Genomic DNA, 16,507 nt, shown 5'->3' on the forward strand with positions numbered 1-16,507 from the left:
ACTTCCACATGTATACCTTGGCATGAGCATGCTCACATTCACACACACAGTAAATTTTTAAAAAAAAGAAAAATTGTTTCTAACTTGGTACATAGAATTAATATATTAATAAAACAGCTGATAGTGCAGACTATCAGTAAAGTGAATATAATATATATAAAGTGAATATATTATATATGTTAATATTATATATATATATATATATATATATAAACATGAGGCTAAATTCTAGTCTACTCTGTGACATACAAGTGGTTGGCAAGCCAAATGTCACATATTACTTTTGAATGTCAACAAACCTTGCTTTTTTATTTAGAACTTAATTTTGAAATAACTAATGTCCTACGAAATAAGGTAACTGTTACATATATTTTGTGATTAAAGGGTGTGCTGTCTGTGTGTACATGCATGTATTCAGGGTCATCCATGCATTGGAGTGCATGTGAAGGCCAAAGGACAAGCTCTAGTTTTGGGATTCACCTTCCACCTTGAGACAGGGTCTGTCTTAGCCGTCTGCTGATGAATACCCCAGACTAGCTGGAGCCTGAGCTCCTGGGGATTCCTCTATCTGCCTCTTGTCTCATCATAGGAATGGTAGGATTACAAATGTTTGCTAAGCCCATTTGGCTGTTTTTGTATGTTCAAAGCAAGGATTCGAACTTGGTTTCCTATGATTTCAAGGCAAGAGCATTACCACTGAGCCATCTCACCAGTTCCTAAAGACTGTGTTTAAATAAACTTTGTAAGCCATTATATCTGATCTCTATTGTAAATTGCTTAATATTATGCAATAAAATGGCAAAACAAATTTTTTAATTCCTAAGAAGAGACGGGCATAATAATGATGATGATGATTATACACTCCCTATTGATGAATCTCAAATAATATAAGAATTCTGCTCAACAAATTATAAGTAAGCTATGACAATCTTTTCTTAGAAGAAAACACTAACCATATATGTTCTTGCAATAAAGCTAAATAGGCTTAACAAACAAAGTTAATGATTTCAGAATTGATATTTAAATATGCCGGCATTTCCATATTTTCTTTCCAAATGATTTTCTCAAGAAATCACTCTAGAGAATTCCAGAAGTCCTATGTACCAGAGCATTTTCTAATTCAATGTCTGCTTGTTATTTTCCATCTAGGCAGTAAATGGGCTTTTGATTTTTATGAAGTTCAAATCTTCAGGGTGAACCATTCAGTCACATGAGGATCTGCAGAGCAATGTTGGTGTTATGTTTTCTTCTAGGAGTAAAACATCCTGCCTGATCTTGTCTTGGAGAGGAAATACATTACGTATAAAATGGCACTCAGTATATACAGTCCGGGGTTAGGAACATGGCATCTTTAGAGCTGCTACCTAGGTGAGCTGCATGTCTTACTGTTACCCAAAGCTGTCGTGGCTGTGTCTGTCTCATGGCCTGATCATCCTCAGTAGTCTCAGGGGGAGGACAGACTCATTTCTTTGCGGGCTTGTTAGCAGTGAGTGTTGAAAAACCTGCCCCAGAGGGAAAGAAAGCGGCATCGCCCAGAGCTCTACAGAAATCTGGAAGTCAGTATTTGTCTCATGGTTTACACAAGAAAACTGTGAGGTGGAAACTCACATTGTAGAGATGGCATGAGCGAATGTCATTTTGAGAACCGTCCTTGTCTCAGGAATGTGTTTCTGCTTCAGAAGCTGTTCAAGGGACTCCTCATCTTTTGGATGTCAAATAAAACCTCTTCAGTAAATCCCATAGGTTTTAAAAATTGCATTAGTGCAGTACACTAGCACTATTACACAATGTGCAGAGGGACGAAGATGACAGAAGGATCACATCCCACCTAGAAGGAAATAGACCAGTATTGGGTGGGTGTGGACTATGTGAACCAACATTTGCTGAAAAGGGGCACCTAGGCTCAACATTCTGCAGATTGGTTAACTACTTAGAATTTCCATGATGGGTTCACGATAGTGTTGCTGCTTGAGACTGTGTATTAGAAAAGTTAGACTTTGTAATGTGAGTGGCAGATGTGTTTCCATCTTGTTTAAGGTTGCATTTGCAATACTGTTGTTTATATAAATTTTTTATGCTTTTGTAGCTTCCTCTATCCAATATCATACAAGAATTAGCTCCAGTTTTATTAAGGCTTTTATGGTTTCGTTACCCACTTGTAAATATTTTACCATGCTATATTGGGGATTTATCACACTGTAAAGTAATAAATAAAGAAGCCATTTTGTTTTCTTAATGGCTAGATAATTGTTCCAAGCCATTTGCTTGGTTTTGCTCAGGTGCTATGCCTTGAATATGGTTTGTTCCCTCCCTCGTGTGATTCCTGTTATAATTGTAGGTAAGAGCACTAAGTGGTGATTATGGCTCTGCACTCATCGACTGATTAACCATTCATATGGTTAGTGGATTACATGTTATCGCCTGGGTGGACTGACGCAGAGCCAGTTTGGCTAGGTCTTGTAAGCTTCCTGCTCTTCCCATAAGCCTCGAGAATGCCAGTATGAAAGCCACTGACAAATGCATCCTTCAGCAACTACCAGAGCTGTGAGCAGAAATCACAGCTTTTACTTGTAACTTACAAGTTCGTAGTGTTGTAATGTCAGCAAGAGAAAACTAAGACTCCGTGCCTGTGAGTTTGCAGCTTGCTGCTCACACACAGATAGAAATCTAGTCTTGGTCTGGTGGTGGCGCACACATTTAATCCCAGCACTGAAGAGGCAGAGCCAGGTGGATCTCTGTGAGTTCGAGGCCAGCCTGGTCTATAGAGTGAGTTCCAGGACATCCAAGGCTGTTAAATAGAGAAACCCTGTCTCGAAAAACCAAAAAGAAAAAAAAAAGAAGGAAAAAAAAATAGAAGAAATCTAGTCTTGGTCCTGCCAGCTCCCCTGATGTGCCCATGTGCCAACACCAAGTGGTTCTTAACTGTTTTAAGCCTTTGTCACAGAACTTTTTCATCTGATGATACTTTTTCAGGTTTCTGTAAATAATGACATGACATTGCAAATAAATCTTAAACAAGACGGAAACATATCTGCCACTCATATTACAAAGGCCAGACTTTCTAATACAGACTCTCAAAGAATAATAGATGCATTGTTATGAAATTTAGAATCAAGTTAGTCTTTTGATTCTACCTTTTGAGGTTTTAAAACCATTCATATTTTGCTCTTCCAAAGCCAATTTAACATTGAAATATCAACATATGTGAATGTCGACAGAACAGAATAACAGTCCCCATGGAGAGCTGTATCCACCTCAGTGACCATTTCACATGCATCTTCTTTTTCCACCTTCCTACTTCTTTTCTTCACTTTGCAGAATTTGAAAACAGATCCAAGGTGCATCATATCACATGTAAATATTTAAAAATATGGAGGCAGAGCCAGGAGGATCTCTGTGAGTTCGAGGCCAGCCTGGACTACAGAGTGAGTTCCAGGAAAGGTGCAAAGCTACACAGAGAGACCCTGTCTCGAAAAACATATATATATGAATAATATTTCTTTTTCAAAAGTGAGCCATTTGTTAAATCATGGCATGGCAAGCATATTTTTATATCTATTTATTTTGTGTGTTGTGTGCATGCGTGTGTGTGTGTGTGTGTGTGTGTGTGTGTGTGTGTGTGTGTGTCATGGCATGTGTGTCCTGGCCTACATACCATGATGTGCCAGTGGAAATCAGAGGACAGCTTGCACGAGTTGGTTTTCTTCCCACCATATGGGTCCCAGGGATCAGATTCTCATCGTCAGAGAGGATAGCCTCTGTTATTGGCTGACCCATCCTGATGGTCAAGGCATGTTTTATTTGAGATAAGGACTGTCTAATTGTTCCAGGCCAGCCTCAAACTCAGGCTCTTACTGCCTCAGTTTCCCCAGTACTTGGATTCCAGGTGTTCTGGCTCTATGCACAGAAGTAATTCTTTTTAAAAATAAAATTGTAATACCAATTTCATGCAGATATTTATGAAATTTTTTTTAGCAATGACTCTTTTTGCTTCTCTGGTGGAGATAGAACCCAGAGCTTCACAGATGCTGGCCATGTGCTCTGCCATATCTCTGCAGGTGAGCTCCGTTACCATTACTGTCTCACGACTGCGCCATAACTTCCTGGTTTTACTTGAGATCATTATAATTCTAAATTAGATTAGAGAGAGTTAATGTCTTCACAGCTGAACCGAGCTTGCCCTTTATTGAAACCTTTTAATCATTTTCTGTTACATGGGGTCTTTACCTCATACACAATTCTTTCTTTTACCTGATGCTTATGGTCTTGGCTGTGGCTTTTATAAATTATGCCCTTGATCTGACTGCTGTGGAATAATGCTTTTGTACACTGGTTTAATAAAAACATTGATTGGCCAGTAGCCAGACAGGAGGTATAGGTGGGATAAGCAGACAAGGGAAATGCTGGGAAGAGGAAGGCTGAGTGGGGAGACGCCAGGGAGCCATCCAGGGAGCAGCATGTAATGGTACACAGGTAAAGCCACAGAACGTGTGGCGACATATAGGTTAACAGAAATGGGCTGAGTTTAAGTATAAGCTAGTCAGTAGGAAGCCTGAGCTAATGGCTGAGCAGTTTTAATCAATATAAGCCTCTGTGTGATTATTTTATAAAAGGCTGTGGGACTGTGGGTGAGAGATTTGTCTCGACCGCGGGCCAGGCAGGACACAGAAAAACTTGCAGCTACATCTGATCATTGTTTTTATTTATGTGTAGCTTTGATTTACATGCAGCAGTTTCACATCTAACAGATTGTACAGATTTTACTTGTTTGTAATTTTTTAAATTATTATATTATTTATTTATTTTGTATAGGAGGTCAGAGGACAGTTTTTGGAGAGCTGGATCTCTCCTTCCACCATGTATGTTCTGAGGACTGAACTTAGATCACCAGACTTGGCCACAAAGGGCCTTTCCCAGCTGAGCCATGTGGCTGGCCCGTTTGTAATTTTTAAAGGGACAGTACTGAATTCCGAGGAGTCCATCAAATCATCTGCAAACGTTCACGGCCAGAACATGCTGTTGACTTTTACCTCTAACTTAAACATTATCTGTGGCTTCTCCACTTCCACGGCCCAGAGCCTGTAGCTCAGGGGTGGTTAACAGTGGTGAGAGTGGAATTTGTGCCTGATGTAGAGGAGGAATAACTTAAAGTGCAGAAGCTGTGGTGGGTTCCCAGTGAGACCCTCTTCTGAATACAAACTCACCTCTGGATGCTCAAAGTGAACTACCAGAAGGTGCTGAATTGACTTTCATTTTTTTTTATTAGTAAAATCCATTTACTTCTTACTGACTAGTAGGGGTGAGTGTGAGGCTTCCCTCCCACTCCAAATCTTTGGTTCTTAGGGGTGCAATCTGATGTAAGGGAATGGCAAGCATCCTTGGACATTCTGCCTGCACGGCTGCCACCTTCTGCACCAGCTCCTCTAAGTGTGATCACTGGGGATGCCATGGACTCTGAATCTGTACAGACAAGTATACTTTGGATGCCCCCAGTTGCTGAGGATTTGAAGTCTCACACATAACAAAGACTCAGACGCTGCATTCTGGAAACAAAGAAAACATGAATGAGTTATAAAAGCTGCTCTCAAAGAATCCCAGTGAACACTGATGTAGTGGGGAATGTGGGAACCTCTTTCCTTCCCTAACACAAGTACTTTCAAATAGTGCTCTAATGGATGGGAAAAGGAGCTACCGGAAGGGAAGAGCCCATGACCAGATAGATATCGGGACATGAAGGTATTCAGGAGGTCTACGCACACCAGTGGCTCTCACTGCGGCTGACTCCCCTCCTCACACTCACTGCTGTACCAATAAAAGGAGAGTTGTATGAAAAAACAAGACCCTGAAAACCACCTGTGAAGGCCGAAGTAGAAGAAACATGAGTTAAAGGCTAGCCTGAGCTACCAAAGCAAGACCCTGTTTCATTAAAATGAAAATAAGCACAACCTCAACAAAACTCAAAGCTAATATGAATCCAAACCTATATGAATATGCAAATAAGATATAGAACTCCACAGATATGCTCATTTATCATAGTTAGCCATCCCTTTGTATCTGGGAAGATGGCTTCCAGGACCTCCTGTTGATAAGTAGATCCATGGGTTCTCAAGTCCCCTATATAAAATGGCATAATATTTGCATGGAAGTCAGGGTTAACTTTCCACATAGTTAAGACCATCTCAAGATGTCTTACAATCCTGAACACGGTGCAAATGTTATGTAAACCATCACTATGCTGTAGTGTCTAAGACACACTACCAAGGAAAATCTTTACTTGCTTAGTACAGTCCCAAAGACTTTTCCATCTGCAGTGTGATTCTGTCTGTGAGAGCAGATCTGTTTAGGCACTTGGTTTGGGTGGGGATTGGACCAATTTCATTGTTGACCAAAAAGTATCATTAACACCTGTCCTTACATAGTATGAGATGCTTTCTACCTCTCTTTAGTTACGTCAATTCCTGGGGCTAACTATAAATAATGAAGAGGTATTTTACACACTTTAGTGCACTTCAGGAAGTTTATCAGTTAACAGTGGGTGTTTTCCCTCATTGGCTTAGGAAGAAAAGATGTATCTATATTATTAAATATTGACTGAGTTCATTTTTCCCTCTCTCCACCTCATCACACCTTCAAAGCTGCGCCTTTACTCGAGACAGACGAGACAGTCACTATCAAACTGAATTGCTCACATGGTAGATTGTTTCCTGTACATGTGCTGGGTGCACTATTAAAAGAAAAAGGACTAAGAACTTCAATACATAGGAAAATAGTAGAAAGTGAGAATGAGTTAGAAATTGCTTTTGTAATTGTCTATTATAATTAATTGTGCACCAATGACATACAGTTAAGTGATGTGCATTAAAATACATGTGAGCATTTGAAGCAAAGAATAGATTTATGACAGCCTTCCTTAGCTTTTGCTTCTGTTGTAATTATTTTCAGGCAGCAGTTCTAGCAAATCCCTCTTAGTGATGAGGCCAACAGACCTTAGCGTTTCCCAATGGATTTTTACCTGGAGCTCGAATGTTTGAATGGTTGTTTCCGTTTTGTTATACGTAAACTGACCTAGGAGCATTTCTTCTCCTTCACATTTTTTCAGAACGCCCTGCAAAGAGAACAACAGGTATGGAGGCTGTAAGCAGTGGGTGGGTGCTCCATGGAGGGCAATGGATGCAGGTATTCAAGCAGAACAGTTCACCTGCAACCGCCTGTGCTGGAGCTGGGGAGATGGCTCAGAGGATAACATTGCTTGTTGTGCAAGCCTGAAGACTTGCGCTCAAATCCCCAGCTTCCCCGTGAAAAAGGCTGCCTGTGCTTGTAACCCCAACACTGGGGATCAGAGACAGATAGAACCCGAGAACCCACTGGCCAGCAAGGTGACAGCAAGGTGACAGCAAGGTGACAGCAAGGTGTGACAAGTGTCCAGTTCAGTGAGAGACCCTGTTTCAAAGTAAACAGGACCAAGAGCAACAGAGGAAGCCCGTGGTTCATCAATTCTGCAATACAGAAGGAAAATGGGAAGGACTTGTTTTTGCTAAGTGATTCCTGCCTGGAGGAACCGGCCTGAACGCCTGCAAATAAGGAACAGTAGTGCGCATAAACACAGACCTGCCGGGCCTGCCAAAGCTCATCCCTAACTCAACCCTGCAATGCATGTGAGCACCAGAGGCTGCAATCGGGAAGCCTCAGCAGCACGCAATTAGAAGCACTGGTGGGTACAGGAAGTGGGCTCCAGCCTCCTCTAGCCAGTCATATCAAAGGGCAGAGGTAAGGCCTAAGCCTTCCAGGAAAAATGGGAGCAGGCACTCAAACAAAAACCCTGGGGAAAGTCAAAGGGCAGCAGACGGAAACACAGACTCCTGTGGCTTGAGGATACACGAGCACCACAGGGACTTAGGCTGCAAGCCCAGACAGGCTCGGGATCTGGGCCATGGTAGGCTAGAGGGCAGGGAGCAGAGCAGCTCAGGTCTGAGGCTTGGCTGACTGTCATTTCAACAGCGGGGGCTGCCAGTCCATGGTAGTCCCTGCCCACCAACGCCGGCCAGAGATCCTTCCCTGAGCCAGCTGGTTGTGCAGCTGAGGTCTGTCCTGTGCAGACCAGCCAGGTTGACACTTGCCACATGCAGGAATCCTTTCGGAGTCTACTGCATTGACTGTGCGGCCAGGCTTCAAAGGAGCATCAAGGCATTCAAGAAAAGCAACTTAAAAGATCAACAGAGACCCTGTAAACAAACAGAAGATGAAACTAAACTCTGCTATTAGATGCAAAGAAGACAATCCTGCCAACACAAAAGACTCTAAGTAAGCAATATTTGTGGAAATCAAAGTCTTAGCGAGTATGAGTATGGTGAAAGAAAATTTTACGTGGGTGTTAACATAAAATAGATACTGTCTTTCAGAGATCGACTATGAATCAGAAAAGGAAAATGAGAACAGACTTCAGGATTCGGGAATGAGACCCCACAGGAACAGTCATGCACCAGGCTCATCTAGCAGTCTCAGATTGGAGCCAAAGGGAGAAGAGCTCCAATGGGGTGGCTGGGAGGAAGGGAGAAGGATGAGGGAAGCACAGTTTATCTGACTTGAATTAGCAATGGGGGAATGCGCACCCCTGATGAAGAGATTGGCAATGTATTAGAGATAGAAATGCAGCAAAGTGAGCAAATTAGACAGACAGGTGGCAAACACCTTTAGAGATGTTTAAAATGTGTTCAGTAAAAAAGTAACTTTCAAGTGTTCTATGGCTCAACAGAAAGTCATGCCCAGTAGTCAGCAGGAAAATGCTGACCACTGATTGAGACAAACAAAAAAAGACATGCATCTCTCCCCCTCCCCCCCAAGCCTCGAGCGTGAAACACAGGTTTAGGAGTTGCAATCCAATATGTATTCCACAGAAACAAAACCCAACATCCATGGTAAACTCTTGACACAAATATTCACAGTCTCATCCGTAAAAGCCCAAGCCCTGCAAGTAACTCTTAGATGTCTACCAACTAATGGATAAGTAAAATACAAACAACCAAATATTTATTCTTTGCTTCCAAAAAGAAGTCAAATATTGACAAGTGCTACAATGTAGCTGAACCTTGCAAGCACGGTGTTAATCATTCACTAGAGAGCACACAAAACAATATGATAATAATGTCCAGCACAGGTGAATTTATGAGTCAAAGTCCATTAGTGGTTGCCAAGCACTAGGGATGTGATGGGGATGAGAGGTGAAAATTAAGCAGTATTGGGTTCCTTTGGGAGGCAACAAAAAATGTTCTAAAATTGGCTGGGTGGTTGTGGCGCATGCCTTTAATCCCAGCACTTAGAAGGCAGAGCCAGGTGGATTTCTGTGAGTTTGAGGCCAGCCTGGTGGTCTACAGAGTGAGATCCAGGACAGGCACCAAAACTACACAGAGAAACCCTGTCTCAAAAAAACCAAAAAAGATTCCCAGCAACCACATGGTGACTCACAACCATCTGTAATGAGATCTGGTGCCCTCTTCTGGCCTGCAGGGATGCAGGCAGAACACTGTATACATAATAAATAAATATAAATATAAAAAAAAAAAAAAAAAAAAGCCGGGCGGTGGTGGCGCACGCCTTTAATCCCAGCACTCGGGAGGCAGAGCCAGGCGGATCTCTGTGAGTTCGAGGCCAGCCTGGGCTACCAAGTGAGCTCCAGGAAAGGCGCAAAGCTACACAGAGAAACCCTGTCTCGAAAAACCAAAAAAAAAAAAAAAAAAAAAAAAACCAAAAAAGTTCTAAAATTGTAATGGTAGACTCAGAGCTGTGAATATATATATATATACTGGAACCACTGAAGTGTGCACTTCAAATGGTCCTGTGCTATGTGAATTATATCTCTGTGAACCTGTTTTTTAAAGACAAAGATAGTGGATGGGCAGAGCCACAGAAAAGATGTCATTTTCATCTTCCACTGGAGGGAGCCGCCAAATAATATCTAACACTGAAAAATTAATAACGGTAAAGGAAAATACGGAAGCAGGTACCTCACTAACAGGAGAAACTGCTGCTAATGGGACCTTGGAGATAAAAAGAACTGGGAACAGGGAGAAGCAGGAAGGTGCCTTATGAAGTTTGTGTAAATAGCCAGCATTCTGAAATAGGTATATGTGTATAACTTTTAGTTATAAAGTAAAAATATAAGGTCAAACATAAAAATCATCTGGTCCAATCCTCCCAGTTTGTAACTAACAAGGCAAAAGCCCTCGAAGTAAAATAATACACAAGAAGTCAGTACACAATTAAAAGGTGAGTCCAGGGCTAGCAATAGCTTAGTAGTAAAGTTCTAGCTTAGCCTACAAGAGGCCCCAAGTTCAATCCCCAGAGACACGAGTCTAGCTCCTCCTTCCCAGGCAACACCCTCTATCTCAATCCACACTGAATGACAGGTTTAGACAGCTTCTCACATAGACAGAGAACTCCTTGGGTGCGCTCGAGGTATTTCCTGAGGGGGACACCTTCTCTGAGATGTGCTCCATGGTAACTGCTGTTGGGATGATCTTCCTGGCTAGCTTGATCAGGATATGACCCTGGGAGCCTGGAAAGGCCCAGCACTTTCCAGGGTGGACATCTGGCTGGAAAGAAAGCACGAAATTAATCTCTTTTCTGGGTACATAAATCTCATCTTTCAATACCGAGCATCTCATCACTAGCAACTGTAAGCGTCTTAGGACATCTAGCAAACAGGAGACCTTCCCAAACACCCTACGTCTGGTCCATCGGAGCCTTTACCACGACAGTGTGTTTTCTTTCACTGCTGTCACTAGACTGCTAAAAGGCAGCTAGAGGCAGAAGTGTGGATGGTGCTGGTGGCGATAGTGCTCATGATGTGGATGGTGCTGGTGGTGATAGTGCTCATGAGTTTGGGTGGCACTGGTGGTGATGAGGAAGGAGACAATGGTGTTTATGGTGGAGGTGATGATGGTGGCAGTGAAAATGAAGGTGATCCTAGTGATGGCTGACGGGGAGACGACCATGGTGGATAATAGTGGTGATGGAGGTCCTGGTGGTAAAGAAGAAAACCACAATATTTCTTTTATTAGATGTAAAATTGTAACCTGGCCAGAAGAGAGTGTAGGTTTGACTCTGAAGACACAGTTTGAAAGCAACTTCTGATATGTGGCTCATAGTGTGTTGACAGTCATGGTCTTTCCAAGTGAATGGAAAGGCTAAGTGGACATTTCTGTTACAGCCAACCCTGTGAGGACATTCGATTGGCATCGCATCTAATGCTGACCAGCATTTAGGGCACAGCCTCTTTTAACAAATGTTTGTTGAATGACTGAAGTTTTCAGTGGAAAAGGGAGGTCACAGAATCAATGCAAGTGAAAGGTATGGAATTCCATGTTCTGACAAAGTCTAGTTTTCTGATCTCAAAAACACAATAATTAAAAATAGTTTAGTGCTGTAAGATAAATAATAGAAATTGTATAGAAATGTAAGAAGTGCCTAGGTTCTGTAGGTAGCATGGATATTCTTGCCTCCATTTTAAACATAAAGATAATCATGGACCTTGACAACAAAATTGTAAGATAGATGTGACGTTGTCCCATTTAGCACTTACCTGAAGAATCATGTCTGGTGGCGTCTCGTAATTGAGGAACCCTATCCCATGCCAGTACAGTTTTGCTTTATTGTTTTTGTAACTTTCTGAGGTCCCAGCTTCAATGACAGAGGCTCCTAAAATTTCAAAAGATTTTAAACTTAATACATGCCATCTGGAATTTAATGATATCTCTGGAGAGCTATTACTGGGGGGGAAAAAGTCAAATCCACACACAGGCCTCGGTTAGGCCAGTACCACTGACATTCTACCATTTTCAGAAAGGTGTTTGCTCATTTGTTCCTTGGCTTTGAAACAGGGTCTTACTGGGGACTGAAGGCTGACTTTGACCTTGCAGCTGTCCTCCTGCCTCAGCTACCTAAGTGTTTGGAGCAAAGGTCTGTGGCACCACATCCGGACAGAAAGTCATGTTTGAGTCTTCCAGTTTCACAAAATTTCTTAAATATTGGAGCAATTGAATCAAAGCTAAAATTAATATGTATGTTATATTTATCATCATCCAGAAAAAAAATCAGACTTTCTGTCATCCTTGTTCAACTCAAAAATGGAAAAAGCAGCAACGCCACGCCACAGGCATGCCCTTTATGCAATTATGTAAGTTCATCAGTCTTTAATTTTTTTGTAGGAGATTTCATTGTAATCAAAGAAATGTAAAAGTATTCACAGAACATAATCCTTTCAAGTTATTTCATGTTAGGAAGGAAACATATTTGAGACATGAGAAGTTTTAAAATGCCAATCTTTTCTTCAAATCTCGCTTGAATAGCACAGTCTAACACTGAGGTCCATGCGCTTGTATTAACGTCCATGTTCTTGACCAGGTATCTAGTTTATGTACTTTTTCTGGGATAGCACAGTTTGAAATATTAAATGTGGGCCCATGGTTGCCACGTGCAGGAAGGGGAAATGTAAATTTCCCTTTAAACTTGAAATTTAGACACTGAATAATATTTAGGAAGATGGCTCAGCAGTTAAGAGAGTGGTTGGCTCTTCCAGAGGGTTTAATTCCTAGAACCTACTTCAGGTACCTCACAGCCACCTTTGACTACAGCTCCAGAGACACCGGGGACTCCTCTGGCTTCCATGAACAACACACACACACACACACACACACACACAATTAAAAACTTATCTTAAAAAGTTTTGAGTAACAGTCTTATGTTATACAATATTTGGGACATGCTTATCCTACAATTGCTTGTTCTCTAAAACTGAAATTGAAGCAGGCATCTTTTATCTTAATTAATATTCCTACTTGTATGACCGACTGGACAGGAAAACAAACTCTTTTTGCATGCCAAGCTAATATACATCTGATTCCCAGCTACAATCCTCACATTTAAAAAAATTGAATTGTGTGTTTTAAAGAAACTCATATTTATTATTTTCATTTATTTAATTTTTTAAGTTTTTGTTTTTTGCTTTTGTTTTTGTTTTGTTGTTTAGTTTTTTTTTTCTTCAAGACAGGGTTTCTGCCTGCCTCTGCCTCCCGAGTGCTGGGATTAAAGGCGTGTGCCACCACCGCTGGCTTAGTTTTTAGTTCTAATTAGCTGTCTTAAGAAATTATTCATGCCGGGCGGTGGTGGCGCACGCCTTTAATCCCAGCACTCGGGAGGCAGAGCCAGGCGGATCGCTGTGAGTTCGAGGCCAGCCTGGGCTACCAAGTGAGCTCCAGGAAAGGCGCAAAGCTACGCAGAGAAACCCTGTCTCGAAAAACCAAAAAAAAAAAAAAAAAAAAAAAAAAAAAAAGGAATTATTCACACACCCAATAGTTCCCCCATTTAAAGGTACAGTTCAGTGTTGCTTATTCAGAATTAGGCCAGCCATCACCACAGCAAATTTAGAATGAGTCAGCTCCAAAAAATCCCATAGTGAGTAGCAGTCCTCCATTTTCTTCAGGCTCCAGCCCTGGCAGAGACAGCACTGATCAATCCTTCACACATTCACCTACCACAGACAGTCCTTTTACAGTCTCTTCGCAGAGCATCACAATCTGCAGCTTGTTTTTCCTGCTACTTGGGCTTAGCATAAAGCATTTGAGATTCCTATGTGTAGTAAAGAGTACCACAGAACCATTCTTTATGCTGCCTTCACAGTACTTGTTTCATCTGTTAGTGGGCCTTTCCAATTTTGGTAACTACCAACCTGGTCACCACAGGTATTCTCATATGGGTTTTCATCTGGGTTTTGCAGAGCCGCGGCTCGAACCCAGGCCCTTGTGTATCCTAAATAGGCACTCTTACCACTGAGCTATACTCCCAACTTTGGCATGTACGTTTTGATGTAAATGTAGGATTTACCTCTTAGGTGAATACCTGGAGATGGCACAACAGGGTTCCTAGGGCTGTATTTAACTTGAGAAGCAGCTGTCAGACTGCCTTCCAAATGGACCACTTAGTATCCACACATACACGTACGGTGTATGAAAGCCCAGGGCTTCCCGGTGTCTGTAGCACTTGGCAGGCTCTCTGTCTGCCACTCTGGTAGATGTGTGCTGATGTGTATTGTGCTTTTAATTCCCATCTCACTAATGAGTAATGATACCCAGTATTTTTCCATGTTCCTTGAGTAGTTGAATTTCTTTAATAAAGTGTTTTCTGATCTTTTGCCCAGTTTTAAAATTGGGTTTTCTGTTCCATTATTATTGAAGTTTGAAAGCTTTCATAAATTTTAGATCTAAGAGCTTCGCTAAATTTATGTGTAGTCTCTCTCCAGCCTATGAATTGTCTCCTCATTCTCTCAATTGTCCTTTTTAAGAACAGAAATTAATGCTAATGGGGTCCAAACTGTCCATTCTTTCCCTTTGGGTTATGTTTCAGTGTTCTCTTTAAAATATCCTTTCCTAGACTGAGGAAGGACAATTGAAAATTCAAGGCCAACTTGAACTACAATGTGAGTTCAAAGTCCACTGGACAACTTATCAAGACCCTGCCTCAAAATAAAAATTCAGCAGTTACTCTGAACCTGATAGAAGAAAAAGTAGAAAGTAGTCTTGAACGCATTGGCATAGGAGATCACTTCCTAAATATAACACCAGTAGCACAGACACTGAGAAAAACAATCAATCAGTGGGACCTCTTGAAACTGAGAAGCTTTTGTAGAGCAAAGGATATGGTCAACAAGGCAAAACAACAGCCTACACAATGGGAAAAGGTCTTCACCAACCCCACATCTGACAGAGGGCTGATATCCAGAATATATAAAGAACTTAAGAAATTAGACATCAAAACGCCCAACAGTCCAATTAAGAAATGGGCTATAGAACTAAACAGAATTCTCAACAGAGGAAGCTCAAATGGCTGAAAGACATTAAAGGAAATGCTCAACATCCCTAATCATCAGGGAAATGCAAATCAAAATGACTCTGAGGTACTACCTTACACTGCTGTGGATATCATTCTGTATAAATAAAACACTGATTGGCCAGTGGCTAGGCAGGAAGTATAGGCGGGACAAGGAAAGAGGAGAATTCTGGGAAGTGGAAGCCTGAGTCAGAGAGACACTGCCAGCCGCCGCCATGACAAGCAGCATGTGAAGACGCCAGTAAGCCACAAGCCACATGGCAAGGTAGAGATTTATGGAAATGGATTAATTTAAGCTATAAGAACAGTTAGCAGAAGCCTGCCATGGCCATACAGTTGGTAAGCAATATAAGTCTCTGTGTCTACTTGGTTGGGTCTGGGCCGCTGTGGGAATGGTGGGTGACAGAGATTTGTTCTGACTGTGGGCAAGGCAGGAAAACTCTAGCTACATTACACCTGTCAGAATGGCTAAGATCAAAAACACTGAAGACAGCTTATGCTGGAGAGGATGTGGAGCTAGGGGAACTCTCCTCCACTGCTGGTGGGAATGCAAGCTTGTACAACCACTTTGGAAATCAATATGGCACTTTCTCAGAAAATTGGGAATCAATCTCCCCCAAGACCCAGCTATACCACTTTTGGGCATATTCCCAAGGAATGCTCAATCATACCACAAGGGCACTTGCTCAGCTATGCTCATATCAGCATTATTTGTAATAGCCAGAACCTGGAAACAACCTAGATGCCCTTCAACTGAAGAATGGATAAATAAAATGTGGTACATATACACAATGGGATACTACTCAGCAGAGAAAAACAATGACATCATGAAGTTTGCAGGCAAATGGATGGATCTAGAAAAAAATCATCCTGAGTGAGGTAACCCAGACTCAGAAAGACAAACATGGTATGTACTCAGTCATAGGAGGATACTAGATGTAAAACAAAGATGATTAGACTGCTACTCACAACTCCAGGGAGGCTACCTAGAAAACAGGACCCTAAGAAAGACACGGGGATTGCCCAATGTCAGAGAAATGGATGAGATCTACATGAACAACCTGGACATGAGTGGGGGTAATGAAGGGCAAGGTTCGAGGGAATGGGGAGTGGGAGATACCAGCTAGATCAAGAACAGAGAGGGAAAACAAGAAATAAGAGACCATGATAAATGAAGACCACATGAGAAGAGGAAGAAGCAAAGTGCTGGAGAGGTCCCCAGAAATCCACAAAGATACATCCACAATAGACTACTGGCAATGGGTGAGAGAAAGCTCGAAATGACCTACTCTGGTGATAGGATGGCCAAACATCCTAATTGTCATGCTAGAAATCTCATCCAATGACTGAGGGAACCGGATGCAGAGATCCATGGCCAGGCCCCAGGTAGAGCTCCAGTAGTCCAATTGGCAAGAAAGAAGAAGGTTTGTATGAGTGAGATTTGTTGAGACCAAGATTGGAAAAAGCACAGGGACAAATAGCCAAATGAATAGAAACACATGAACTATGAACCAATAGCTGAGGAGCCCCCAACTGGATCAGGCCCTCTGGATAAGTGAGACAGTTGATTAGCCTGAACTGTTTGGGAGGCATCCAGGCAGTGGGACTTATGCAGGCACACTTGGCT

At 41.9% G+C, this 16,507-nt stretch overlaps 1 protein-coding gene across 14 annotated transcripts in view; it reads right to left on the reverse strand.

The window, feature by feature from the left end:
• Positions 1-4,681: 4,681 nt before the first annotated feature.
• Positions 4,682-16,507, reverse strand: part of Sun3 (Sad1 and UNC84 domain containing 3) — a 34,472-nt gene continuing 22,646 nt past the window's right edge. For all 14 annotated transcript variants that reach the window (XM_076545956.1, XM_042285625.2, XM_076545959.1 and 11 more), the window contains 4 exons: positions 11,579-11,694; positions 10,422-10,589; positions 7,013-7,105; positions 4,682-5,543 (listed from right to left, as the gene is read on the reverse strand). In XM_076545956.1, coding sequence (XP_076402071.1) covers positions 5,424-5,543; positions 7,013-7,105; positions 10,422-10,589; positions 11,579-11,694 — 497 coding nt within the window. In that variant the 3' untranslated portion in view covers positions 4,682-5,423. The remainder of the gene's footprint in view (positions 5,544-7,012; positions 7,106-10,421; positions 10,590-11,578; positions 11,695-16,507) is intronic.

The sequence above is a fragment of the Peromyscus maniculatus genome, chromosome 10 (genome assembly GCF_049852395.1).
Source record: "Peromyscus maniculatus bairdii isolate BWxNUB_F1_BW_parent chromosome 10, HU_Pman_BW_mat_3.1, whole genome shotgun sequence".
Classification (NCBI taxonomy): domain Eukaryota; kingdom Metazoa; phylum Chordata; class Mammalia; order Rodentia; family Cricetidae; genus Peromyscus; species Peromyscus maniculatus.